At 41.9% G+C, this 27602-nt stretch overlaps 1 protein-coding gene across 2 annotated transcripts in view; it reads left to right on the plus strand.

Moving 5' to 3' along the window:
* The first annotated feature begins 706 nt into the window (after positions 1 to 706).
* The window catches only part of Nup214 (nucleoporin 214), an 88967-nt gene continuing 62071 nt past the window's right edge, over positions 707 to 27602 (plus strand). The window contains exons 1-17 of one of the 2 annotated variants that reach the window (XM_046451514.2): positions 707 to 855; positions 2724 to 2919; positions 3505 to 3656; positions 4871 to 5069; positions 6552 to 6622; positions 8169 to 8232; positions 8716 to 8819; positions 9591 to 9697; positions 10435 to 10501; positions 11450 to 11576; positions 12635 to 12796; positions 16453 to 16927; positions 18379 to 18554; positions 21171 to 21265; positions 23920 to 24006; positions 24205 to 24354; positions 25227 to 25385. In XM_046451514.2, coding sequence (XP_046307470.1) covers positions 811 to 855; positions 2724 to 2919; positions 3505 to 3656; positions 4871 to 5069; positions 6552 to 6622; positions 8169 to 8232; positions 8716 to 8819; positions 9591 to 9697; positions 10435 to 10501; positions 11450 to 11576; positions 12635 to 12796; positions 16453 to 16927; positions 18379 to 18554; positions 21171 to 21265; positions 23920 to 24006; positions 24205 to 24354; positions 25227 to 25385 — 2436 coding nt within the window. In that variant the 5' untranslated portion in view covers positions 707 to 810. Of the gene's footprint in view, positions 856 to 930; positions 1378 to 2723; positions 2920 to 3504; positions 3657 to 4870; positions 5070 to 6551; positions 6623 to 8168; positions 8233 to 8715; positions 8820 to 9590; positions 9698 to 10434; positions 10502 to 11449; positions 11577 to 12634; positions 12797 to 16452; positions 16928 to 18378; positions 18555 to 21170; positions 21266 to 23919; positions 24007 to 24204; positions 24355 to 25226; positions 25386 to 27602 lie in introns of those variants that run through there. The other variant, XM_058581849.1, reaches the window with a different exon arrangement.

Raw genomic sequence — 27602 nt, forward strand, 5'->3', positions numbered from 1 at the left:
AATCTCTTCTAGGTAGGACTGTACTATCAGCCCATTCTTCCATCTGAACTCTGGCTGAGGGCCACAGTAGAATTTTCTTAACTTCCCCGATTTCATCAATAAAATGTTAATAAACCCCCTAGGTGACTAGGAGGCCTTGAAGGTTAAACAACATGCCATCTAATGTGTTTTCTGCAAAACTCAGCACAAATTCTTTAGTGACCAGAAGTGGATATGGCTTTTACTCTGGAAATGATTACCTTGACAGAAGTAGACAAAGCTGGTCTTCGGTGTCCTTTACCCTCCCCATTTTTGGCTTTTGTCATTAGACAGATAAGGTCACCTGTGGGGAGGCCCTAGTCTACTCACTTTGAACTTATCTGTTTCCTTCCCTCAAAGCCCAAGCCCTTAAAAGCTGTCCCCTGGAAATATCTATAAAGTTCCTAACTCTGGATCGGAAGCTAAGAACAGCCACCCGCAGGTAAGGGTTACTATAAGGTTTCCAGGGAATAAGCTTGTACCGCAGAGGCACACGCCGCCAATGAATGAAATGAGCCGGTGCAGGCTGCGCACGCGGGGCAGGGAGAGGTCCAGGGCGCAGGCGCGCGGGGTCACGGCCACGCCCCTCGTCGGCTCCCGTTGGCCAATGAGGGCCCGGGCGGCGAGCGCGCGGCTTCCCTGGAATCCACCGTTGACGTCACCAACGCGCGCCGGAAGTTCGCATTCCGCCGCGCGCCTCTGGCGCTGAGCGAAGGAAGTTGGCTTCCGAGCTGCCTGGAGCGGAAGGCCGCGGACGGCGGCGGCGGCTGCTTCGACGAACAGGGCGGCGCGATGGGAGACGAGATGGATGTCATGATCCCCGAGCGGGAGATGAAGGTCAGAGACTGGCCGGGGCCTCCCTCCCTTCCTGGGTCCCGGCGTTGCCGTGGAGCCCCGCCTCCGGCGCCCTCTTGGAACAGTGGATCGCGATTCCAGGTCCCGCCCGCCAGCCCGCCGCAGCTTCCCGGCCCTCTTGGCCTGGGGCACCCCTTGTGCCGTCCTAGCCGCTTTCGGGTGGTGGGCGCAGGAGCGTGGTGGTGACTGCTGTTGGTCGTGTGCCAGGCACTGTGGTGCCCTTTCCAGCACCTGCAGAGGAGTCGCCAACAGAGCAGCAGACCGAGGCCGGAGAGCAGTTTGCCGGGTCACAAGCGATCAGGGGACTGAGAGCCGGGCTCCCCCAGGACCCGCCTTCTCACTCTCACTTCTGGAAGGCGGGCCAGAACAGGGAAGACCATCCGCCCTGCAGACCTCAGTTAATCGGACGGGAACACGTTTTTTTTTTTTTTCTGAGAGAGGAGAATATTATCTTTGAAAACAAATGAGTTCATGGAAGACTGGGAGAATCAGGCATGAACAGAGGTTAGGGAAGGTTTCCAGGTCATTCATGTCTAAAAGCTCCAGGGTACTACTAAAGAGCATGACAGTTGAAGGAAATGAAAACTGAAAGTAGGTAGGGGTGAGGGTGAGGTTGGCAGTAGCTATGGCAAAGGAGAAGACTCAGTTTTTTGTTTTTGTTTTTGGTTTTTTTTTGGTACCAGGGCCTGAACCCAGGGATACTGCCCCCCCTGAGCTATACCCACAGCCTTTTTATTTTGAGGCAGGGTCTCACTAAGTTGCTGAGATCCTCCTGCCCCAGTCTCCTGAGCCACTGAAGTTACAGATGTGCACCACTGCACCTGGTGAAGACCAAGTTTTAAAAGGGAAATAGAGTGTTGTGAGATGATACTGCAGAAGTGGATGGGTATAGCTATGCCTGCCCTTGTAGCCTGTAGTAAGGAGTTTACACTTGTGTTTTAGATGTCCTTACAGCTGGAGCTGCAGTGGTGCACTGTTTGCACACAGTACTTTTAAGATGTCCTTGTAGATTGAGTTTTCTCTTCTGTTCATTCATGTGGCTGAGGGTTTATCAATTTTATTTATTCAAGTACTTTGGATTAGACAAGCGAGTGCGAAAGAAAGGGAGGGGAAATGGGAATAGGAAAGATAGGAGAATGAAGCAGACATTATTGTCATATGATTACATGACCAGTGTAACTTGACATCATGTACAACCAGAAGAATGGGAAGTTATACTCCATATATGTATAATATGTCAAAATACTTTTTACTATCATGTATAACTAATTAGGACAAATAATGTAGCATTTAGTTTTTGCTTAAAAGTCTCTAGTGGACCTTTTGTCTAGTGAAATTTTAAGCATTTGACACAAGTAAGCCAGTTCTTGGCATTTGATCATCTCTCTGTGGTTATTATTTCAGTATATATTTATTGAGTACTGCATTGGAAGTTAAAACTTACAGCGAGGTTGAGTGATGCTTTCAACATTTAATAGTAATTTGTTGAGCACCATGCTGTGTCAAGAAGCAGTGAAGCACCACAATCCAGGATAAGATTATAAATAATAAAGTGTAGCTTTGATTCAGACAATAAATACAACTGGAAATTCAGATAAATTTTAGATCAATGTGAGCTGGATTTACCAAGGAAAGCTTCATGGATTTTTCTTTTCATTTATTTCATTCAATAAATATTAATGATTGCTATGCCAGGCACCACCATAAGCAGAGGGAGTCTAAAGACAACTTATATGATCATTGACCTTGGGGTTTTAAATATATTTTTGTTATACTGAAATTATGTCTGCTGGAGTATAAGAACAGACAATTCCTGTTTTTCCCAAATTGACTTTGTTTTGATCCTTCAGGATTTTCAATTTAGAGCACTGAAGAAAGTGAGAATCTTTGACTCCCCTGAGGAGTTGCCCAAGGAACGCTCAAGTCTGCTTGCCATATCTAACAAGTATGGTCTGGTCTTTGCCGGGGGAGCCAGTGGACTGCAAGTTTTTCCTACTAAAAACCTTCTTATTCAAAACAAACCTGGAGATGATCCCAATAAAATAGGTAAATTCCCTGATTGATGTTGCATAGTAGAGAGAGAGCTATGGTGGCTCACTAGTATGGTTTTTTTTTTTTTTCCCAAGAAATCATCTTAATGTTAAAATTAAAACTGCTTTTGGATCTAAGATTGATTGCCAGGATGACTAAGTTCCAGGTAGGAACTTTTCTTTGGTCCTTTGTATGTCTCAATGAGCCCTTCCTTGGAGCTCAGAGGAAAGAACTTAGCATTAAGCCATGCTTTGGTTTTGCTCAGTTGAACTTGAGTTCTGGCTCTTCAGGAGAAGAGCATACATAGGTTTTTAGTTGGTACAATAATACCATCCAAATAAATGGGAATCTGTATTACTTGGAGCATTTGTGGCAAAAATATTTTCAACAAGGGCAGAAGTCACAGTTATTCCTATGACAGCAGTCCTTGGATTACATAATGCATCATTATATTTCTATGTGAAAATGAAGATTTGTCTGTATAAATAGGTACCAGGCAGTATAGGTTTATGTAGATACAAAAATATTTCATACTGACCTGGATAAAGGGTTTTGGCTCTATGCTTAAAATATGCTGTTTTTTTTTTTTTTCCTTCTTAGTTGATAAAGTCCAAAGCTTGGTTGTTCCGATGAAATTCCCAGTGCATCACCTGGCCCTGAGCTGTGATAACCTCACACTGTCTGTGTGCATGATGTCTGGTGAATATGGTTCCATTATTGCTTTTTTTGATGTTCGGACATTCTCAAATGAGGTAAGCTACTGATAAAATGTAATGTCAGTGTGGAAACCTAAGGAGATTTCCTCATGGAATTGTAACTTGGAAGTTCCTTAGGTTGGCTCTTCAAGTCTTTTTCTAGATTAAAATATGGGTTGGAAAAAAAAAAAAAGACCTTAGCTGATCCTGTGGCATATGCCTATAATCCCAGCAGCTCAGGAGGCTGAGGCCCTAGCAGATGAGAGGAGACCTCATGGGGGTTGCCACTGAGTGTGAATTCAAAGCCAGCTTCAGCAAGATCCTATCTCAAAAAATAAAAGGGCTGGGGATTGGTCAGTGGTTAAGTGCCCCTGGGTTCAATCCTTATTGCCAAAAAACAAACAAACAAAAAAAAAACCTTAACTATAGAATCGTAGTTCTTTGAGACAAAAGGCCTCAAAGAAATTATTTCATACACCACCTTTCACAAATTGTTATCATTTTTCATGAGACAGCCAGTCAGGAAGGCTTAGGTGACTTGCCCGAAACTTCAGAGTTAAAGTAGATACTGTGTTATCTACATGTGAATAAGATATGGTCTCTGGCATCCTAATGCCATGTTCTTCCATATAAGTAGTTTACACATGATAATAAGGCTGGGGTTGTGGCTCAGTGGTAGAGCTCTTGCCTAGCACGAGTGAGGCACTGGGTTTGATCTTCAGCACCACACAAAAAAATAAAATGAAAAAATAAAGGTATTGTGTCCACTTAAAACTAAAAAATATTTTTAAAAATGATGATAATAATGCGTATGTTTGTACTGACTGTATGTCCTACAGAAAGCATTTATATGTCTTGTCTAGTTTGTGCCTACTGTAACTTCCCATAGTAGGTATGATAATCTTCATTTTATGGATAGAAAAACAGACTTAAAGAGTTTAAATAACTGTCCAATGTCCCATCAGAGCCAGGTGGCAGAGCCAAGATTTTAATGTTATTCCTGCTTTTTATTGATTATTTTGCATTTGTATATTCCCCTGCTGGGAATCCCTCTGAGTGTGCTAGAATAATTCATTGCCATTTTCAAAGTTCTGTTGAAATTGTAACAAGTAGATAGGTTTATAGAGTCAACTCTTTTTTTCATACTTAAGGGAGAACAATGAACTGTGACTTATGAAAACTACTTTCAGTATTTTCCTTTGAATGTTAAATATATCTGTGTATTTATTAATGTATTAATTTACTTTACTTCTGTGTATTTATTTTAAAAGGCTAAACAGCAGAAACGCCCATTTGCCTATCACAAGCTTTTAAAGGATTCGGGAGGCATGGTGATCGATATGAAGTGGAACCCTACTGTCTCCTCCATGGTGGCAGTTTGTCTGGCTGATGGCAGTATTGCTGTCCTGCAAGTCACAGAAGTGGTGAAAGTATGTGCCACTCTTCCTTCCACAGTGGCAGTGACATCTGGTGGGTAATAAAGGCTTTCACTTCACAATATACAGTAATGGTAATCTACTTAAAAATTAATTTCTGGAAGTTAAAGGGAATGGTTCTTTGTTTTATGTATAGTTTTGTTGTTGTTGTTAGAATAGATTATATTCTTTATTTCCATAGATAATGTCTTTGAAGCCAAATAGCATACATGAATTAATTTGAATGTGTTTGGGTTATTTGGAGAAAGAAAGATTTTGGTATTGCTGGCTTAAAATTGTGTTTTTGAGAATATTTTGTTTCTGTCCAAAAGAGTGGTCCTCTGAAAATCATTTGTACCTTCACAGGAAAAGCATTAGAAATAACAAATAGAAGCAGGAGATAAGTCATAATGAAACCAGAGTTTTCCTGCTTCCGCTGCTGGGTGAGGTCTACATAAGCTGCAGGCCTCTGCAGCTGAGAAACCTGTTTGTAATGTTAGCAGCTAATCAAGCAGGTATGCCTGCCGGTGTCAGCTCCAAGGGTTGTACCTGGCAAAGCCCAGTTGTTCTCCACTGATGTTGAGTGGCATGCTAGCAGCTCTTAATGGTGGGCTGTGCTCTCCAGTGTTGAAGCAGATCCCAGGAGCTTACCACCAATTTCTTCTGGGTTCTTATGAATTTGAAGAATAAAATCCACAGATGGGGAAGAGTGCATAGAAGAGTAGGATTTATTCACATGGGAAGAAAGAGAGCCCTAGCAGATGAGAGGAGACCTCATGGGGGTTGCCACTGAGTGTGATAGTCCCTGGGTTTATATAGTTCTTTGGTCAAGGCTGTTGGTCAAAATTTATGCTGATCATGTTTTCAAAAGTATCAATGCTATTGGTCCCAAATTTACGCTAATCATTAGGTTTTGGAAAACTATTAATTCTATTGTTTGGCCCTGCAATCCCATTCAGGTCTGCTATATTTTCTTTTTGCCTTGGCTGGTCGAGAGGGAGGAGATTGAGATCTGTGAATCCTGGATGCCCAGTGGTTGGGCTGCGACAGTGGGAGAGGTCAGCCTTCCCTGGCTTGCAGTGTCTCAGGCCCATGGTGGTGTGGCAGGCTCTATGTGGCTGCAGACCACACTACTTTCAGTTCTCAGCAGGGACTGGTGGACTGGCTGTGCAGATTGCGGGCTGGTGAGCCACGTTGGTGATTGGCTTGTATTATTAAAATGATTGTCCTTTTTTCATTCTGCTGGGTAGGGAAGATCCATATCTGGCAGAGGAAGGAGAAGTGGTGATTACATATGTAGCTGTTGTGTGATAGGTGGCATTGGTTTGCTCCATTTTCTTCCATTTTTTTTTTTTTTTTTAAGAGAGTTTTTTAATATCTATTTTTTAATTCTCGGCGGACACAACATCTTTGTTTGTATGTGGTGCTGAGGATCGAACCCGGGCCGCACGCATGCCAGGCGAGCGCGCTACCGCTTGAGCCACATCCCCAGCCCCTTTCTTCCATTTTTAATTGGCAACATTTTCTTTTTGCCCAGTGTGCTGGAGCCCCAAAGGAAAGCAGCTGGCAGTAGGAAAACAGAATGGAACTGTGGTCCAGTATCTTCCTGTAAGTTCTTGAGCTTCAGAATTTTTCTTAAGTTGCCCACTCTTTGGGGGGTGGTTTGGGAGCCTCTTTGTTGTTTTTGCTATTAGAAAGTAATTTATGCTGGGGTTGGGATTGTGGCTCAGCGGCAGAGAACTTGCCTTGCATGTGTGAGGCACTGGGTTCGATCCTCAGCACCACATAAAAAAATAAATGAATAAAATAAAGGTTAAAAAAAAAAGTGATTTATGCTCACCGCAACAGTGAATGAAGAACAGAGTGGAACTCTTTCCTTTACCCCCTAGTCCTTCCAGTGGCACCCACCGTATTCTGAAGTGGGTGGCCTTCCTCACTTTTCTGGTTGCTTATACAGATAGTCCATGGGCAGAGGCATTATCATGTCTTGCTGATTAAGTAACTTGTGATCATATTGTACTCACTGTTCTACCAATATTATATCCCCAGTCCATTCAATAAAAATGAGTTTAAGGGGAAAAGGAGTTAGTGGAAAAGCCGTTAACATGATGCAGACTCACTCCATGATGTAGACTCACTCTGCGTTAAAGCCCCGCATTTGTCTTAACTCAGTCCACTTTAAAGGCTTGGTCCCTCCAGCTGTGGACAGTGGATAACAGAGGCTTCGGTTGTCTGTGTGTTCTCTTGTCCTCTCCCTGTGATTTTCTTGAGATAATACAAATATCCTTCAATACAAATTGACTCACACATGTGTCTGTTCAGTCCTGGATACAAAGGAAGGGTTCACAGGTCTTTCTGACACCTGTCCTGACATTCCTCCTGAGATTGCTCTCTGGGCTTCCTGAGTAGAAATGCAGTAGTTTAGATGTAAGGCCAAGGCTTGATTTTTTTTTTTTTTTTTTTTTACATGTCACATTTAAAGAAAATTTTGTTGAGATAAGTCTCTCTGATCACTCAGGCTGGCCTCCCCTTCTGAGCTCAAGTGATCCTCCTGCCTCAGTCTCCCAAGAAACTGGGACCATAGGCACACATGAGTGTGCCTGGCTTCTTATTTGTTATTGCCAAAAGTTGCTGTGTGAAATTTGACACATACTCTGTTGAATGTATCAGCCTCTGAAAAGCCAGTTGGCTTGATTTTACTGCTTTGCTGCTTGCCCTTTTTTTTTTTTTTTTTTTTAATCCTACCTTAGCATGTGTTTATGAGCTGTGGCCCCAGCCCTATAACTTAATGTATTGAGGTCTTCTTCCAGTGCATTACCTGTAGAGTACTTCATCCTCTTTAATGGCTGCTTAGTAGTTCACTGGGTAAGTGTGCCACAGCTTGTCTACCCTACTATTTGGTAGTCACCCACATCAGTACTAGTAGTTCTGTCATTATATGTGCTGTTGCATTAAATTTCCTTGTTGCCTGCATCTGAGCATGTTTGAGTATTTCTCTAAGATAGGTTCTAGGAGTAGACAGTGTTCTTTTTGTTCGGTCTCTTTGGCTAGGGAGATGGAACAGGGTTGCTTCTAGGGCAGCAGGTTGGATTTGGCAGTTTCATTGGTTTAGGGATTATTTCATTTGATGACTCCCCCCTCCCATCTCTTTCAGACTTTGCAGGAAAAAAAAGTAATTCCGTGTCCTCCATTCTACGAGTCAGATCATCCTGTCAGAGGTAAAGATGTTTTCCGAATGAGCTGACCTAATGAGATACTGGCTCTATTACATAGACATTCCATGTCAAATGACATACCTATGTACTTGTGCAGGGGAGTGTTGGTACCTGTCCCACGAATAATGTCACTATTCAGTCAGCTAATTAAACCAGTGTAGGGGTTACCCTCTGGAGACACCTGTGTCTCGTGGAGAATGGCTTGAAATGCATCCCGACCTTATTAAAATTTTTCAGAGTTTGCTCTGATTAAAATCCAGCAGGGAAAAAAAAATCTACCACTTTGAATGCATTTGGGCTTCTTGTGTCTGAATTGTATTTAGTCACTGAAACCTGAAATTTCATTAAGTGTTAGTAATTCGATTTTTTACCCTTAATATGTTAAATTTCATAGCATGAAGTGGCTATTTCAAACATGAGATGCTTTTTGTCATCTCTCTTGCTATCATTTGATTTCTTGCTGACTGGGGTGTGTGTGTCTTTCAGTTCTGGATGTGCTGTGGATTGGTACATATGTCTTCACAATAGTGTATGCTGCTGCAGATGGGACCTTGGAAACATCTCCAGATGTAGTGATGGCTCTGCTTCCGGTATGCACACTCAAGAGCGTCTTTGTCTTCTGGGAGTTTGAGATGGGAGCTCTCATGACTTTAGAGGCTTGAGTTTCGGGTTTCTTGGCTTCTTGGCAGTGATGGTGCAGATACAGGTGAAAGATTTGTGCCCAGGGACTAAAACTATGATGTCCACTTATGGCACCTGCAGATATTTAGTTAGGGGTAAGAAAAATGATAAAGCTTGCTTTTACTTAAGCCATGAACTGTAAATCTTGGTTAATCTGATAGAGAAATTTTAGAAAAGAGAATATGTCGATTTAAAAAAATTCAAGTATTTCTTGAAAATATCCAGTGGGCCAGGCCCTGCTTTAAAGCTGAAAATACAGAGGTGATCAAAACAAAGTCCTTGCTTTTATAGATCTTGTGATTAATGATTGACAGTAAGTACAGGGTCAAGGAGGGACAAGGTGATGGAGAAAAGAAGGTAGTGTAAGGGATGGGTGGCGATGAGGGTACCATTGTCTATGGGGTGGTCAGCAAGGGCCTCTCTGAGGCGGGGCCATGTGAGCAGAGAATCAAATGAAGAGGAGTGAGTCCTTTTGAAGATAAAGGAAGAACATTGATAATAATAAGATCAGTAAAGTGTTGCTGAGTACTTAGTATGCTAATCTGTATGTTTGTACATAGATTTGAGTGAATTTTCTTGTCCAATTTAAATGGTTTTATCTTTTGAGATTCCAAACTTGGTAGGATTCAAGAAAAAGAATTGCACTTGAGATTTTTTTATTCTCACACTGTTCATTGTAGAAAAAAGAAGAAAAGCACCCAGAGGTATTCGTGAACTTTATGGAGCCCTGTTACGGCAGCTGTACAGAGAGACAGCATCATTACTACCTCAGTTACATCGAGGAGTGGTGAGCAGAAGGGTCACTGCTGTCACTGATAGGCCATACCTCAGGCACACTGTTCCCTGGCCATTTTTTCTGTGGGGGAGAAAGGTTAAGGCTGAGAGGCCCTAAACGTATTTTCAGCTGCTGCTTAATAATGTCTGTGACCACTGCTTCTGTTCCTCCCATCTTGAGTTATTTAGATTTAATATATACTATGAAAAATCCAGGGGCTGGGGTTGTGGCTCAGCGGTAGAGCGCTTGCCTCGCATGTGTGAGACCTTGGGTTCGATCCTCAGCACCACATAAAAATAAATAAACAAAATAAGATATTTTTTAAAAAAGAAAAATCCAGTTTTCTCAATAGCCCCAGTGATGACGTATGAAAATATTCATCTTTGAGGAACATATAAGTTTCTCTCTGAGCAAAGTTTCCTTTGAAAGAAAGGTTGCATAAAGCACCCATTCCTTCATTAAGGTTTTTCTACTTTTAGGGGCTGTGTTGTGAAATCTGAGTTGATTTTATTCTGTATTCCTTTGTTTTCACCCAGGTAGACAGCAGGTAGATTCTTCAGAATTTCACCCCATAAACCAAAAAGCTCAGCTCTATACTGAGAACTTTCCCACCTTTCTTTAGCAAGATAGGAAACCCTGCCCTCTCCTTGACTTGTGGAAGGAAGCTTCACAGATGTTAGTGTAGACCTAGACTGGCTTAGAGTTGTCGATGTGCTTGAACTTAATGGTCTTCTGGTTTTATTCTTAAGGGATTTAGTGCTGGCAGCATCTGCTGCTTCCACAGAAGTTAGTATCCTTGCACGACAGAGTGATCAGGTAAATTTCTTTTTTTTTTTTTTTTGTCACTTTTCTGTTGTGTGATACATTTCTGAGAAGGATTTTGGAGGGAATTAACTATATGGTTAAGATTGAGATGAGGTCACAGCCCTCTTAATGGGTGAGAGCAAAGCCTAGATGACAGGTGCCTTGGGTACGATGGCTTGGATATTGCATTGGAGAGATGTGGGTGTCAGATGCAATAGTTCCTTCAGTGTGTTTAAAAAAAAAAAAGGCCCTCTGTTCTCTTAGATCCATGCACAGCCTGTGGAAGCATACTAGTAAACAGCCTCCAACCAAAGTGTACCTGGATATGTGGAGAAGTCCTGCCTTGCTTCATTTGTTGTCTTTTTTCCTTTCACTTAAACCTGCTGCTTCTATAAATTATATAATTATTAGTTTTAACTATAATAATCAACTGTGGAAGAGAAACATGCAGATGATATCAAATTGTGATTCTTCAGAAATGCAGGTGTTTCTGAATTTACAGTGGGGCTGAATTGCAGTAAACTTTCTGTAAGCTGAAACCCACAAGTCAAAAGTGCATGGACTCTACCTCACCTACAGAACATCAGAGCTGGCAGCGCAGTATAGTGTCGGTTGTTTGTGCTGGAGACTGGCTGGCTGGAGCTGCAGCCTACTGCTGCTGCCCATAGCATGAGTATTCTAATGACTTACCTAAGTGTGATGCAAGGTACCTTGGAAAACATTCATGATAGTTTTATTCACAGGGCAGGGACTTCATACACCAGAAACAGAGAAATTAATCTTGAAAATAAATGCTCACTTCCTGAACTCTTCATGGTTTTGAGACTGTTTCCCCAGATTTCAGAGTTCCCTGTCAACACATGAAGCTAAATTATGGGAGGTCTTCTTCTTTATTATCTAAGTGATGTTGGGGGAAACAGTGCAAAGCTCTAACCCATGTAGACTTTCTTTTCCCTCTAGATCAATTGGGAATCTTGGCTGCTGGAGGATTCAAGTCGGGCTGAACTGCCTGTGACTGACAAGAGCGATGACTCCTTGCCCATGGGAGTTGCCATAGATTATACCAACCAAGTGGAGGTCAACATCAGTAAGTGTCACTGTGCTTGGTGCAGAAATGATCTCCTTACTAGTAATGGTTATTATCAAAAAGCCAGGTGATCTACTCTGCTGGGCATTTTTAACTTCTTGTAGCATATTTCTACCCTAAGAGTGATGGGGGGTACCTTGTGACAGCACTAAAACTAATTTGAATGAATTCTCATTGATGAGACCAGTGGTAGGCACTGTGTTTGTGTCCGCGTACTTTTAGAGTCTGCTTGAAGTATATAACATTCAGATTTCATAGCTTGGTTTCCTTGCCCATCGAAGTTCCCTAGTGACCTCCCGAGGGAGTGATGTCCTATTCCAGGACTTCACATTACTGCTGGGTTAAAGCAAAGATGAGAAAACAGACTTGACATCTAAGGCTTCTACTTTGGGCTTGGGTGTGTGCCCTAAAGGTGTTTTCTCCCCCACAGGAGCTCAAGAGCACTGTAGTCAGTAAAATGTGAAAGTGTAAAGAGGAGTCTTTGTTCACTGGTGCTTTAGTTTAGAGAGCTGTCCCTCTTGGGCACCATTAAGTTCCTTGTCCTTTCCTTGATCATGCTAATCCTTTAGTCTGATTAGCTCACTTACTCCAATTCTCTTGAAATATCCATTGGCAATGTACATATGTAGCCTTTAACTGTGAAGGACTATACAGTAGTTTGACCTAGCTTTCTGTATCCTGCTGTGTGTTTTCCAAAGAGTCTACTCTGTCATTTTCTGTTAAACCCGGCACTTCCTAGAGCCCCCTGTCTTGGTCAGGGAAATGCTGAACCTACCTCCTGAACTCTGAGACTCATAAAGGAAAGAGCCTTGGAGAGCACAGGGTTGCCGGAGCAGCCTGCAGGGCCCAGTGGGAGGATGGTGACTTGATAGTGACAGGAACACTTGTTAAATAGCTGGTACCTGAAAGGTGTTCAGATCTGCATCTGTTGATGCACATGGGCTTTTGAAAGGAATCCCCTCTGGCCGCTTCCCACTTTCTGTGCAGGGCAATCTTTCTCTTCCGGCCCACACCCTCAAATTGACTTGGCTCTTTTATCACCTTTGTTTTCTTTTCAGATGATGAAAAGACTCTTCCTCCTGCTCCAGTTCTCATGTTACTTTCAACAGATGGTGTGCTTTGTCCATTTTATATGATCAATCAAAATCCTGGGGTTAGGTCCCTTATCAAGACTCCGGAGCGGCTTTCATTAGAAGGAGAGCGACAGCCCAAGTCTTCAGGTACTTGCCTCTGCTTGCTCTAGTGGAAGGGGATCCACCTGGGTGAGCACGGGAGCACTCTCAGGATGAGGACAGCCAAGGGATGCCTGTGGTAGTTCTCGCCTTTGCCCGTCTGTCTTGGTCAGGCTTGTGCTGATCTCTTCCTCAAACGTATACCCATGTCCTTGCCTTCCTTCACCCCTAGACTCATTTGCTAACCATTTCTTTAGAGAAAGCGGAAGGTCAACCACATTGTTCCTGTCAGGTTATTTACTCTGTTTTAAGATCCATGTTCTAAGGATGTGTCTAACCAGGGAATTTGATTAAATTGATGTTTACACATTCATAGTGAAAGATTTGAGTAACTATTAACAGTATCATGTTCGTTGACGAAGAGTGGCATACCGTGAAAAACCACCATAGGCTATGTGATCCCTTTTCTTTTGTTGGGGGGCGGGTACTGAGGATTGAACTCAGGGACACTTGACACTGAGTCACATCCCCAGCCCTATTTTGTATTTTATTTAGAGACAGAATCTCACTGAGATGCTTAGGGCCTTGCTGAGTTGCCAAGGCTGGCGTTGAACTCATGATATGTGATCCTTTTTTATGAGAGAAAATAAATACATAGAAAAAAAAAACACTTGAGATAGATAATGACTCTAATGCTGCTAGGTGGTAAGAAGGTGGGAATTTTATTTTCTTTTGTTTTATTTTAGTTTTTTTCCTTCTCTTTGAAAATATTACTGAAGTGACACGTATTGGAGAAAAATGAGCAAATTCATAAAAATCAATTTTATTGATTTTTAAAATTTAGTTCATTTGATTATTTAATTATTTTGGCATGTAACTGTGATAAGATTTTTTTTCTTCTAGTATGGCTAAAAAAGTCCATAGTGTAAGCAGGTTCATATCTAAGAAAAACTCTTTTGACCAGTTAGATTGAATAAAGTTGACAATTTGGTGGGTATAATTTCTTGCTCCTTAGTGCTGAGTGAGTTTTACATCATTAATAGAGCCACTGGGCCCTGCCTACTGCGGTGCTGCCCCAGGTAGTATGCCAGGTGGCCAGCATAGACGGAGCCAGTGTTGGAAAGTTCTGTTATCTTTAGTGGGTGTGCTCTTTGAGTAGCGTCTCCCCCGTAAGTTATGAGTGCCATGAATTGCTGCACTTGAAGTCTGGTTTGTGACAAGCAGGACAGCCTGTCAAGTCTACAGCCTGTGGGGCAGTTGTTTCTTCTTTGCTGCTAGCCCATCAAATGCCTGAGCAATCAGAGGTTGGTTTTACTGTTGGCATCTCCTAGAGGGCCTCCTTTCTTATCTTACAGCTGGTGCAGAAGTAATAGTCATGCTCAGAAGCGTGGACAAGAACCCCTGAAGGGGTAGAAAGTCTGTCCCTGCAGTTTGCCAGGTGGAGATAAGGACTAGGTCAGTTTAGAAAACATTAATGGTTCTGCTTCTGTGCTGCTACTCCAGGATGGTATTGGAAGAGCAGTAGTAGCAGGGTGACGGTTTCCAAATGTACAATTCTGTTTTCAGTGGGAAAATGCCTGTGATGTCCTTAGGGGCTGGCATGTGTTTTTTGAGTTAGTCTATCTGATAGTGGAAGTGACTGGCATCTCTGTGTTTAAAGACGCTAGCTGTTACTGATTCTGTATGTGTTATGTTAAAGAAGTGTTTGTAAAGCAGATTTGTTGCATGATTGTATTTTCATAGAAGTGACAATCTACTTGAGTCTTTGTTTTCAGACAATGTTATTTGCACCCTTGTATCCTACGTATTTCATTGCTTTAGACTGTGTTTCCCATGAAGATTTACTGTCTTCTTAGCCAGTATGGAAGGACCAAGGCTTATTAATGTAATTAATACTAGAAGAAAAAAAATCTTATTAATTAATAAATAGGAAGTATATTGATAAAAAATATCCTTTTTATTTAATTAGTCATTTCAAGAATTTATGTGTTTCTTATAGAAAGTTTTGAAAATAAAACAAAAATTTTTTTATAATTTTATTTTTGTGGTATTTGGGATTGAACCCTCGTACATGCTCTGCTACTGAGCTATATCCCTAGTCAAGCAAGACCACTTTTAAGCCTATCTTTTGTTTTCCAGTGTTTTTCTGAAAGCATGTTTCTTTGACTTGTGAGAAAGGATGTATACATCCTTGGAGAATTGGCTTTCAATTTGAGTCCTAAGTATTGTCTAGATCCTTAGGCTTCGTGGTTTGTGATTGCTGCTGGGCTCATTGGCACATGCCTATAATCCTAGTGACTTGGGAGGCTGAGGCAGGAGGATTGCAAGCAAAGCCAGCCTCAGCAACTTAGCAAGGCTCTACGCACCTTAGAGAAACCCTGTTGCAAAATAAAGAATAAAAAAAGGGCTGGGAATGCGGCTCATTGGTTAAGCATTGCTGGGCTCAATCCCTGGTACCGAAAAAACAAAAGGGTTCAGTATTCATTGGCTCCTTTTCACTATTTGGTTTGTTTGTATCTTTTTCATTCTTTAGATTATTTTTATAGGTTTTATTCTTAGAAGAGGGTTATTTGGTCAATTATTTTGTGTTTTTTGAGACATTCTGCCAGAATATTTTCTAAAAACCATGCTAAATGATTTATCTACTGAATATAAAATGTTTCATGTTCATTTCACCCATCTAGTCAGGGAGGATCATACAGATTTAAATTTTAATAGTTTAGAGGACAATAAAATTGTCCCCTAACTTAAGTTTATAGTTCTTTGGTTAAAAGGAATGAATGTGGGGCTGGGGGTTGTGGCTCAGTGGTAGAGCGCTCGCCTAGCATGCATGGGGCACTGGGTTCAGTCCTCAGCACCACATAAAAATAAAGATATTGTGTCCACCTAAAATTAAAAAAAAAAAAAAAAAAAGAATGAATGCATTTTCTTTTTGTGAATTATTTTATTTTTATTAGAGCCTTGACATTTTTTATTTTATTGTAATTTAATTTTATTGTTTGGTGGGATTAGGGATTGAACCCAGGTGTCATGCTTACTAGGCAAGTACTGCATCTCTCACTGAGCTAGAATCTTGAAATTTTTTTTTTTTAATCTCAATTTTTTTTAAATGCAAAACATTTTGTTTGACTTTTGCTAGAAATTTTTTAGTTCATGTACTATTTATTTTATCATTTCTAAGTATTTAACATTTTTGTGTTATGTTTTTTATCAAGTTGGTAGACTCTCAGAGACCTCACATGTCAGCTCACTCGTTGCCCCCTTTGGGATATATGTACAGAGGTGCTTTTGTATCAGTTTTTAGTTCATCTGGAATTGCTTTAGTGAATATTTTGAGGTAGTAATTTAAATTAGATTTTTCCTGGTTGTCAGTAGGTGGTGCAGAATGGCTCACTTGTCCCTTTTTCTACTGCCATAGGGACACTGAGAAGTGTGTGTTTTCTGTATTATCCTATGGGGTCTCCATGAGGTCCAATTAGCCAGTCTAACATCTTTCCCTGTTTCCTTGTTCCTTCAGAGCTTCACAGCTCCCCTTCTGTTAGGGAACACCTGCCATGGAAAGTCCAACACTACCTTTTTTGGTGTTTTTGGCTTCTTGAACTAGGATCACTGCACAAACCCTTCTTCACTTGCTTTCTGTTGTGTGGACCTTAGTGTTAGAGTGTTAACTTTATCCTCCCCTTTCTCCTTGATTCTCATTGCAGGAAGTACTCCCACCACCCCAACCTCCTCTCAAGCTCCGCAAAAGCTTGACGCCTCTGCAGCACCAGCCCCTGCCTCCCTTCCGTCTGTGCTGCCTGCCACTCCCATCGCCACCTTCCCTGTGCCTTCTGCTGGGGCTGCCCCTGCCGTATTCTCCTTCGGTTCTTCATCCTTGAAATCCTCTGCTTCTGTCACTGGGGAGCCCCCTCCATATCCCAGTGGCTCTGACAATCCCAAAACAGCCCTGGGCTCTGGCACCTCTACCTTCTCTTTTGCTCCTCCTTCCAAAGCCTCTGTGGCTCCCACCCCTGCAGCATCGCCTATGGCCCCGTCTGCTGCTTCCTACTCCTTCGGATCATCGGGTTTTAAGCCTGCCCTGGAAAGCACACCAGTGCCAAGTGTGTCTGCCCCAAGCATGGGAATGAAACCCTCCTTCCCGCCTTCAGCCTCTGCGGTCAAGGTCAACCTTAGTGAAAAGTAAGTCACTTTTAAAGTTTGAGTCTTCTGTGCAGTTGGTAGAAATGGTGCGTGTCATCTGCTGGAAGTAGAGCCTGTGCAAGTAAAGTTACAGAGCTTTTTTCTGAAGTGATACTTGCAAATAGTTAAAATTCAGCCAGCGCAAAGGTTTACATTTCATCAGTGGACAGTCCTGAGGGTTCTTAGGTGGCATTTTATTTTTTTGACTATTAGAGATTTACATTTAAATACTTGTTTTGCTTTTTCAGAGTAGGAATTCCTTATTTTAATTAAGGAAGATAATCCAGAGTATACATCCTGGGAAGGAAATGAGTCCCTCCTAGTCTTTTTTCCTCTTCATGTCCATCCTGAACTCAGCAGTTTTCTCAGTTGAAAAACACAGCCACCATAGTGACCTGGTGCAGCTGTGGATATGTGAGGTGACTCTCCTGCCTGGCGGTACCCTGTGACTTCTCATTGCTGTTGGAAGACCATCTAAACTCTTTAGCATGGTGTTCAGTTTCTTCCAGATCTAGGCCCTGCCCATGCGCTCATATCTTATTTATTTACTTCTTCATTGTTTTCATCTGCTTATTTCTTTCTCCCCGCTAAATCTTACACTTCTTGAGGAAAGCCCTTCCTTATATCTTTTTTTTTTTTTTTTTTTGATACAGGCTCTTGCTATGTTCTTTAGGCTGGTCTTGAACTCGTGGGCTCAGGTGATCCTGCCTCAGCCTCCTGAGCACTGGGACCTCAGGCATGTGTTCCACGCTCAGCTCCCTTTTCTTACGATCCTGAGTGTCCGTACTACCAGATTTTTGCCCTTCTTGCCTATGTTGTCCCTTGTTGCAAGGGTGGTGCTGTGGCCATATTGTCACTGTTAATATCCAGTTGGCTCACAGTCACTGCATTCTAACCACTGCACAGTGCTCCATCTTGCTGGCTGCACTGTAGTTGTTGGATTGGTCATGTAATGATGGATACTTAGATATTTACACTTTATTCACAAGGTGGGATGGACTTTCCATAAGACCATAGGCATTCCAAAGATGGCAACCTGTTTTCCTTTTCCTTTTTCTCTCTCTAGGGGAGGCGATCACCCCAGAATGAGCTGCTGTAATTGGGTTCCACCCTGATTTTCACTCAGCTTATTAGACTAGAAAATAATCATTTCACGTTGTCTCATCTTCACAGTAAATACTGCATTGATGCTTTAGTTGAATAGTTTATTCCTAAGTAAGCAGATGGTAAATGTTTCCTGTTTTCACTTTCATGAGTGCAGCCAAGTATTTGTTTCCTGGAGGCAGTGTGGTGTGGATAGTAAGTTTTCCTTTGGGTGCCTGCCATGTTCAAGGCCCTGGGTTCAATCCCCAGCACTGCCAAAAGAGTTTTTCTTTGGTGGTATTGTTTATCCTCTGTGTGAAAGAACCTTCTAGAAAACCCTTTTGATGCAGTTACACTGCCATTTTTAGGTTTACCACAGTGGCCACCTCTGCTGCTGTCAGTAGCTCTCCAAGTGCACCCTCGATGATGCCGTTCTCTCCTGCCTCCAAGCCAGCTGCTTCTGGACCGCTCAGCCACCCCATGCCTCTCTCAGTGTCATCCAACTCCATGTCTCTGAAGTCCTCAGTCTCTTCCTCACCATCAGGTATGGTTTGAAGTCAACAGGTTTAGACCTCAGTCCTTCCTTTGCACATTGACAATTTTCAGTGTATTAAGAATCTATACTAACATAGTTGGACAAGATTATTTTTTTCTTGTTTCCTGTGTCTCTCACTAATGTGCTGTGATGTTTTGGGTCCGGGGGTTGTACCGGGGATTGAACTCAGGGACACTCTACCACTGAGCCACATCCCCAGCCCTATTTTGTATTTTATTTAGAAATACAGTCTCACAGAGTTGCTTAGCACCTTGCTTTTTTTTTTTAAGAGAGAGAGAGAGAGAATTTTAACATTTTTTTTTTTTTTTAGTTTTCGGCGGCACAACATCTTTGTATGTGGTGCTAAGGATCGAACCCAGGCCGCACGCATGCCAGGCGAGCGTGCTACTGCTTGAGCCACATCCCCAGCCCAGCACCTTGCTTTTGCTGAGGCTGGCTTTGAACTTGCCATCCACTTGTTGTCAGCCTCTGGAGTTGCTGGGATTATAGGCGTGCATGCACCGGGCCCGGTTTGTGCACTTTTTGCACTCTGAATTGGGAGATTTGCAGTGGCCTTAGTGCTGCCAGGCTTCTCTCTGACATTTGTCATGGAGAGTTGAAAAGGTGTCTTGATGTTGGGCATTTCTCTTCACGTGCAGCCTGCCATATGCAATGGACAGGTACGGAGCAGTTCTTTCACATGCACAGGAGAGAAGGAGCCACAGTTGAGTGCCTCCTATGTCTAGTGCCATACAGCAAGCACGTGAATTAATTAAAGAAAATTAATGGGGATGATTATAGACAAGTTAAGTTGCAGTATATTATGAAACCCCATGGGCAAATGAACCTAGCCTGTCTTTTTTTTTCTTTTCAAACATATAGAGGTTGCAAAAATTTATAAATTTTTTTTCTGGAACATTTCAGAATTAATTTTAGACAAATACTTAAGTGTGTATCTCTCAAAAACAAGGACACACTTAATGTATTATTAGACTTGGGAAATTTAACAACAATCTAATCTAAACTCATTCACATTTCTAGAGTTGTTCCAATGACGTTCTTCATGGCTTTTTTTTTCCTCCTCTAATCCAGGAGCAACTAGAGATCACACACTGCATTTAGTCTCATTTAATCTCAATAGTTCTTAAGCCTTTTTTTTTTTTCCCCTTGGTCTTTTGTCACCATTACTTAATTCTTTTTTTCCCAAGTGGTACTGGGATGAACCCAGGTAACCAGGGGCACTTTATCACTGAGCTACATCCGCCTCCATTTCCTTGTGATTACAGGTGTGCTCCACTGTACCTGACTGGTGTTTAATTTTTAAAGATTGAGGGGTCTAGATTATTGATCTCAGTGCCAGTTGTACACTAAATTTACTGGGAGACCCACTTCCTAGCATTGTAATCAGACTCTGGGATGAGGCTTTGGTATGAATTTTTGGTGTGTTTGCTTTTTAAAAGTGCCCCCAGTGACTGTAATATGCAACAGAGTAAGAATATTCTAGAAGCTTCTAAAAGGGGCCTGAATACTGTGAGTTCTTACAAGGTGATGGGATTCTTGTTCTAGTCTAATAAGTAAACTTCAATTTAAACTTGGATCCCTAGTTCCCAGAGCTGCATCTCAGGGTTCTGTGAGGAGTGAGAGTGGGCCAGAGGGTCCTTAATGTGGCTGCACATACTTCCTGTGAGATGCACTGCAGCTGTGACTGACTGCTGAGTGGTTTACATAGGCCTAGGGTGTGGCTCAGTGGTAGAGCACTTGTACAGCCTGCAGGAGGCTCTGGGTTCCATCCTCAGCGCTGCAAAAAAGTTTTTACATTGAGAATTTTTTTTTTGTTTTGTTTTAATCTTGAACATTTACTTAGTTATATATCACGTCCTGTGTTTGAGATCACAGTAATCTTTTACAACAAAAATTAACTTTTTTTTTTAAAGAGAGAGAGAGAGACAGAGAATTTTTTTTTTTTTTTTTTTTTTTTTTTTTTTTAATATTTATTTTTTAGTTATTGGCGGACACAACATCTTTGTTGGTATGTGGTGCTGAGGATCGAACCCGGGCCACACGCATGACAAGCGAGCGTGCTACCGCTTGAGCCACATCTCCAGCCCAAGAGAATTTTTTTAATATTTTTTTTTTTAATTTTTCGCTGGACAGAACATCTTTGTATGTGGTGCTGAGGATCGAACCCAGGCCGCACGCATGCCATGCGAGCGCGCTACCGCTTGAGCCACATCCCCAGCCCCAAAAATTAATCTTTTGAACCCAACTTTAAATGAGCTGAAGTGTAGTCTACTTTATAGCCATTCTAACATGGAGTAAGGTGGGAGGCGGAGCCTTATCTCAGGTAAAGTGGGGCTCTTCACAAATAACACAGTATAGCATTCATCTAAAACATGAATCAAAGAAAGGCTAAGAGAGTTTTTAATTTTCTTTTTGTCACACTCAGAATTTTAACATCTATTTTATTATTACCTTGAAGCAGAGGAAGTCATCATTCTTTAATAAAGATTGTGAGAGTGGAGCCAGGGACAGTGCATTTATTACTTACTTAGGATTGGGGAAAGGAGTGGTTGAGAAATAATGGGAAAATGAATATTGTTTGTTGTGACTGATTTATGGTAACAGGGCGACCTGCTCAGAGCAGTCCAGGTCCAGTGCTCTCAATGGTGCAGAAGTCACCCAGGATCACCCCTCCAGTGGCAAAGTCAGGCTCTCCTCAGGTATGTGTAATTCAGTGTACAATACTGAATTTAGTTTATGGTCTCAAGCATGCATGCTAACAAAATGGGTTTTCATATTTTAGAATTCAGATTTTGGAAATAGTAATTAGGATTATATGGTGATCCAAGATCATCATATGATTTGTAATGTTTACTCATAAAAGCTATTTTTCTACTTACCTAATATTGATAAATAAATCAATAGAATAAAATTAACATAATATGCGTATAGATGAGTAAATTGTCACTAACTGAATATACCTTGGTAACTAGCACCCAGATTGACAAACCAGAGCCTTACCAGGACCCTAGAATTCTTCTTCATGTGTCTCCTTCTAGTCACTACCCTTGCCAAAGGGTCCCCACCCTCCTGATTTCTAACAGCATAGTCAAGTTCATCCTGTTTGTGCCTTCCATCATGTGGAATCACATGGCGTGCCTTCTTGTAGCTGGTGGTTTTGCTCAACAGATGTCTGTGGGAGTTATCCATATCATGTTAACTGTGTGGAATTCATTGTGTGACTATATTGGAGGGGGCTGAGTGGAATTCCACTCTTCATTTTTCAGCTAACACTACCGTGAGTAGTGTTGCTACGACATTTTAACTGTGGTCCTCCAGTGAACACATGATCTTTCTGTTGGGCCCACACCTAGGCATGCACATGTTTTTCTTCTGGTATTTTTCTTCTATTTTTGATGTATTTTCTAGTTTTAATTTGTATTTCCCTGATGTCCAGCAAAATTGAGCTTTATTTACTATGATTATTGGCCATTTAGGCAGTTTTTTTTTTCCCCCAGTACCCCTTCATGTCTTTAGCCTATTTTCTATTGGACAGTGTCTTTTTCTTAATGTGTCTGTTGTAGTGGGGTGTTCAGGGGATTGAACTCGGGACCTAGGGCAGGCTAAGCATGTGTTCCAACCCTAAGATGTCCCCCTAGCCTCTTACTGATTTTTTTAAGAGTGAGTTGGAGGGGCTGGGGATGTGGCTCAAGCGGTAGCGCGCTCGCCTGTCATGCGTGCGGCCCGGGTTCGATCCTCAGCACCACATACAAACAAAGATGTTGTGTCCACCGAGAACTAAAAAAATAAATAAATATTAAAAAAAAAAAAAAAAAGAGTGAGTTGGAGAGAAACACATACGTACACACAAAATGCAAGTACAGTACTGTCTGAATTGCCTGTTCACTCATAGTTTCTTTTGATGAATGCAAGGTCTTAACTTTTAGTACAGTTGAGTATATCAATTACTTTCTTTTATAATCTGTGTTTTGTGTGTCTTGTTTTAGAAGTCATTTCCTATTCCAGTGTCAGAAAGATATTTTCCTGTTTTTTAAAAAGCTGTATTATTTTACTTATCACATTTCAATCTGTAGTCATCATTCCAGTTTATTTTAATGACTTTAACATAAAGAGGATTACCTGTTCCACCCCTGATTTGAATTCCCCATGATTAGGAATCCTGTTTTCTCTTCTGTCTCCTGCACACACATCCACACAGGGCACAAGGCAAGTGTCCTGTTCACAGTTCTAGCCTGTGGCATGATGCCTGACACATGACTTGTTAAAAACGTGCGCGTACGCACACACATTAGCTATTCTAATAACTAAAACTGCTCCAGTGTTAATTGTTGTATGTAGCAAATGATTGAAAAGGCACCTCACATGTTAACATCTATAATGCAGAGCTCTTGTGTCCCATCTCTCCAAGAATCTCTTTTTTTTCCTTGTGTTCCCAATCTGTAAGTGGCACTAACAGATCAGGACTTAGCACAAGCCCCGGACCCAGAAGCATCCCGATTCCTTGCATTTCTCCCTCAAACCCAGATTAGTAGGAGTTCTTGTCAGCTGTCTACTGTGTCATATGTCATGAGCACTCAGCTCTCTCCTAGCATCTTAATGTCATGCCATTGCCATCTCTTACCTGGTTGGCCTCTTGACGGCTCTCCCTCTTTGCTCCTACTGCTCACTGTCATCCCTATTCTACAGCAGCAAGAGGGATCTTTTAAATCCTAGATTTAAGTAGTCATTTAAACTCCCCTAAAATACCAGTAATGGCTTCCTAGCACATCTGGAGTTGAATCCAGACTTCCTAAGTGTGGCCTTGAATGGCATGCCTTGTGTGTCTCCCTGACCCAGTGCCCTGCCTGACAACATAAAGCCCTTGTTTACTTTGTTGTTTACTTGATGTGCCAAGCTCTTTGTGCGTGTTCTTCTCATTCCGCAGGAGGTGCTTCCCCTGGATTGCCCCTGGCCTTCTGCCTCACTTCTTGCCTCAGTTCAGACAGCAGCCTCCAGGGAGGGCTTTCTTGGTCATCTCATTTGTCGTAGGACCCTGATCCCCTTTTATTTTCTTCATGTTTTCCTCTTTATTCATCAGTTGAATTTATCTGTGGTGTTTACTTTTTTTTAATCCATCTTGTCCAAGAGGAGGTAAGTTCCATGAGAGTAGGGCCTTGTCTGTCATGCTCATCTGTCTCCACTGTCCAGAAGGTGCCCTATACAAAGAAGGGACCCGGTAAATACAGTCCAGAAGAACCTATGGTGAATGAAGTATTTACCATATAAGTGCCATTCCCGTGGTGGGGACTGATACAGTTGCTTCTAGGAGCTATAACAGAGAATCCATTTTTAATCCTTTTGTCTTCCATTTTAGGCGAAATCCCTTCCGCCTCCTGTCACAGAAAAACAGGGACATCAGTGGAAGGATTCAGATCCTGTGATGGCTGGAATTGGGGAGGAGGTAACTTTGAGGATTTTTCCCAGGAGTAGCTCTGATACTGAGACTGGAATGGCCTTGAGCACCTGCATGGCTATTTATTTTAGCATTGTACCCTGACCAGTCCCAGGTGTCCCACTCGTGTCACACGTGAGTGCATCAGCAGTGTGGTTACTCCACACCACTCAGGCAGAGTCTTTTTCCTTGTTGTGACATCTGCAGATCGCTCACTTCCAGAAGGAGTTGGAGGAGCTGAAAGCCCGGACTTCCAAAGCCTGTTTCCAGGTGGGCACTCCAGAAGAGATGAAGATGCTGCGAACAGAGTCAGACGACTTACACACCTTCCTTTTGGAGATTAAAGAGACCACAGAGGTTTGTGTGTATGGATATTTCTCCCGAGTCGAGTTTTTAGAAATTGTCTTAGTGTTCCATGATGTTTATGTGCTGAGCAGTTTACCCGGAAATGCCTAAATTCACATCTTAACCATCTGGACGTTATAACAGATTGCCTGACTTTGGAAAGTTAATCTAGCCACCCTATGTTTCCATTTTCTTATCTGTGAAATGGGATTATAATAATAGCATTCTGTAATAGTTTGTTACAGTTCATTTAGATGTATTTGAAAACTGAGTATCTTTTCTAGTGTCAGGCAAAACAGATATTTTAGAACTTACAGCATAGATGATGTGTCCATTGCTCGTAGCGAGCAGAGTTGTTGTTACCTTGGTTGCTGCTCACCCTGTGTAGACACTGTCCTGACACGTCCCTGGACTGCCTTGCTGAGCCCTCAGCCTTCCATGTAGTACATGCCGGTATCCTCTCCACTTTGCAAGTCAGGAAACAGAGGCTTAGAAAGATAAAGTTATTTTTTGAAAGTTCCCAGGTAATAGTGCTAGGGTTCCATTTTGGACTGTCTGTCTTGAGTCCTGGTCTTAAATAAGGTACCAGGAAGAGAGCTCTCCATGGTGTCAGCAGCGACATCTTCCAGTAGTAGGAGTGTGTGTACTATCGGTATTTTCCTTGCTTTCTAAGTTTCTTATTATTAGAATATGGACTTTTTCTGATAAGGACAAAAAATTAAAAAAGAATATTAATATCTTTCTTTCCAAGCAATAAAATGTTTATTACATTATTGTTAAATATATTCATGTGTTCATGTTAAATGTTTGAGAAACTCCACCTTTCTTGATCCAAGCAGAGAGGTTTTATTTCTTATCAATATTTTGTTCTTGACCTTTTCTAGTCTCTTCATGGAGACATAAGTACCCTGAAAACAACTTTGCTTGAGGGCTTTGCCGGTGTTGAAGAAGCCAGAGAACAGAATGGTAGAAATCGGGATTCTGGGTACCTCCATCTACTGTACAAGAGGCCGCTGGATCCCAGGAGTGAAGCTCAGCTTCAGGTGGGGGAAGCTACTTATACTTCTTGAAGGTTTAAGACTCAACTCCTGTTACCATCACTGCCTTTTTTTAGGTGTAACATTGGATGATGTCCCCTTATGAAGCTGCGATTTTCTGCTAATAACTTCCAACACTTTCCACAAACTTTCTTACCTGTGGCAAAGAAAATGGCATATGTTTTCACTTTAATTTTTTTTTTTTTTTTTTTTTTTTTTAGTATTTATTTTTTAGGTGTAGATGGACACAACACAATGCCTTTATTTTTATATGGTGCTGAGGATCGAACCTGGGTCCCGCTTGTGGTAGGCGAGCGCTCTACCGCTGAGCCACAATCCCAGCCCTCACTTTAATTTTTAAAAATTTTATTTTAAAAAAAGAGATTTTTGTTTAAGACAGAATCTCACTAAGTTGCTGTGACTGGCTTTGAACTTGTCCTCCTGTCTCGGCCTCTCAAGTCACTGGGATTACAGGTGTGCGCCATTGCACCTGGCTCAAAAATAGAATTCTTGATGGATCCTTAACCTTAGCATTGGAAGAGAGCATTGTGTGGAAACAGATATTTGTAAACCAACTCAGGAATACTAATTGTTCACATGGCAGATATTTTTCAGAGGCAGGTAATCTGCTAGGTGTTTAATACTCTTTCTAGTCTTTGTAACCAGCTGCTTTGCAAGGTAGGAGTGGTTGATCCCCCACACAGAAGAAGAAATTGGGCTTCCTGGGTTAGGAGCGGGTGTTGTCCATGTGGTGTTGGCTGATGGGAGTGGAACCAGCACTGTACGCTCCATCTTCTGTGCCTCTTTCCTCTGTGCCATACTACAGCACAGTTGCTTTTCCCACTCATTCTTAATCTTTATTTCTGCTTTAGTTAATTGGATTTTGTTTTCCATCTCTCAAATTTACCCAGAATGGCCTTAATGTGAGGGTCATCTTCCCCCTCCTCAAGTTTGCCTCAGACCCCGCAGTGGGTGTGCAGGCAGCCCTGGTCTCCCAGCTCAGGAGTGGGGTGTGTGTTGAAGAGTTCCTTCTGCTTCAGAGAACTCAAGCTTACAGATAACTCCTCCTGTCATCCCTGCCCTGCCTCTGCTAATGAGAGCAGTTATCACTTCTCCCAGGAGAGCTGAGGAGTCCCTGCTGTGGCTGTTCCGTCCCATGGCGAGGAGGGAGCACTGATGGTTCACCTACCATTTCCAAAGTATAGGCCCTTGCTGTGCCCTGCTTGCTGGCTCCACCAATTGCCTTTTGTATCCCAGGCTTTTTAGCCAAGCTAAAAGGAAGGCATAGCTTCAGATACACGTCACTCATTTGTAAAGGAAGAATTTTTTTTTTTATGGTGCCAAGTAGATAATAGAGCAGGTAGCATATATTGAGTGCTACTATATACAGAGCAAAGATGAGGAAACTTGAGATGCTGAAACTCCCCAGGTTTCATCCCTCATAGATACTGGTCCTTGATCTTGGGCAGTCTGACTCTGAGCCTGAGCTTTTGGCCACTCCTCCCTCTACAATGTACAGTTCCTGCAGCTGGGTATATGACAGCAAGAAAGGCGAACATGAAAATTTAAAGTGGGCTATGTTGCTGTGGGACCACAAGTGAGAGGGCACATAAGCCACTCCAAGAAAATGTTTATGATAGGACTTAAAAAGAGAAGAGGGGCTGGGGATGTGGCTCAAGTGGTAGTGTGCTCGCCTGGCATGCGCGGAGTGCTGGGTTTGATTCTCAGCACATAAAAATAAAATAAAGATGTTTTGTGCATCGAAAACTAAAAAATAAATATTTTTTAAAAAAAAAGAGAGAAGAGCTGGGTTTTGCTGGTCAGCCCAATTGACAGCTTCAGCTGCTGCAGAGGTGGGATCATATCTAAAGTGGCCAAAGAGATTCCTGCCGTCTAGTGTGAGCTGAAATTTACACTTGCCATTAAGGCTACTACTATGCCCTTCAGTCTGCTTTATTCTTTTAAATGATATTTTCTGTTTTTTTAGTTGGGATGCACACTCTTATGTAAGAGTAATCATGAAAATACATTTTGATGTGATCAGACCTTTGACCAGATAGGAAGTGCTTTTTTCAGTACTAGGCACATTTGTAAATATACTTAATTGAAATATTTCACCTTTATTTTTATGTTCTAAGAGTCAAGTTGCATAGCCATGAAGGTTACTAGTGGTCCAAAATTCAAAGAAAGTTATTACAGGGCTAAAATAAGTTAAATTGGTGA

This window comes from Marmota monax, unplaced genomic scaffold, assembly GCF_021218885.2.
Source record: "Marmota monax isolate L192 unplaced genomic scaffold, Marmota_monax_Labrador192_F-V1.1 WCK01_AAM20220418_F8-fsc00020, whole genome shotgun sequence".
NCBI lineage: Eukaryota > Metazoa > Chordata > Mammalia > Rodentia > Sciuridae > Marmota > Marmota monax.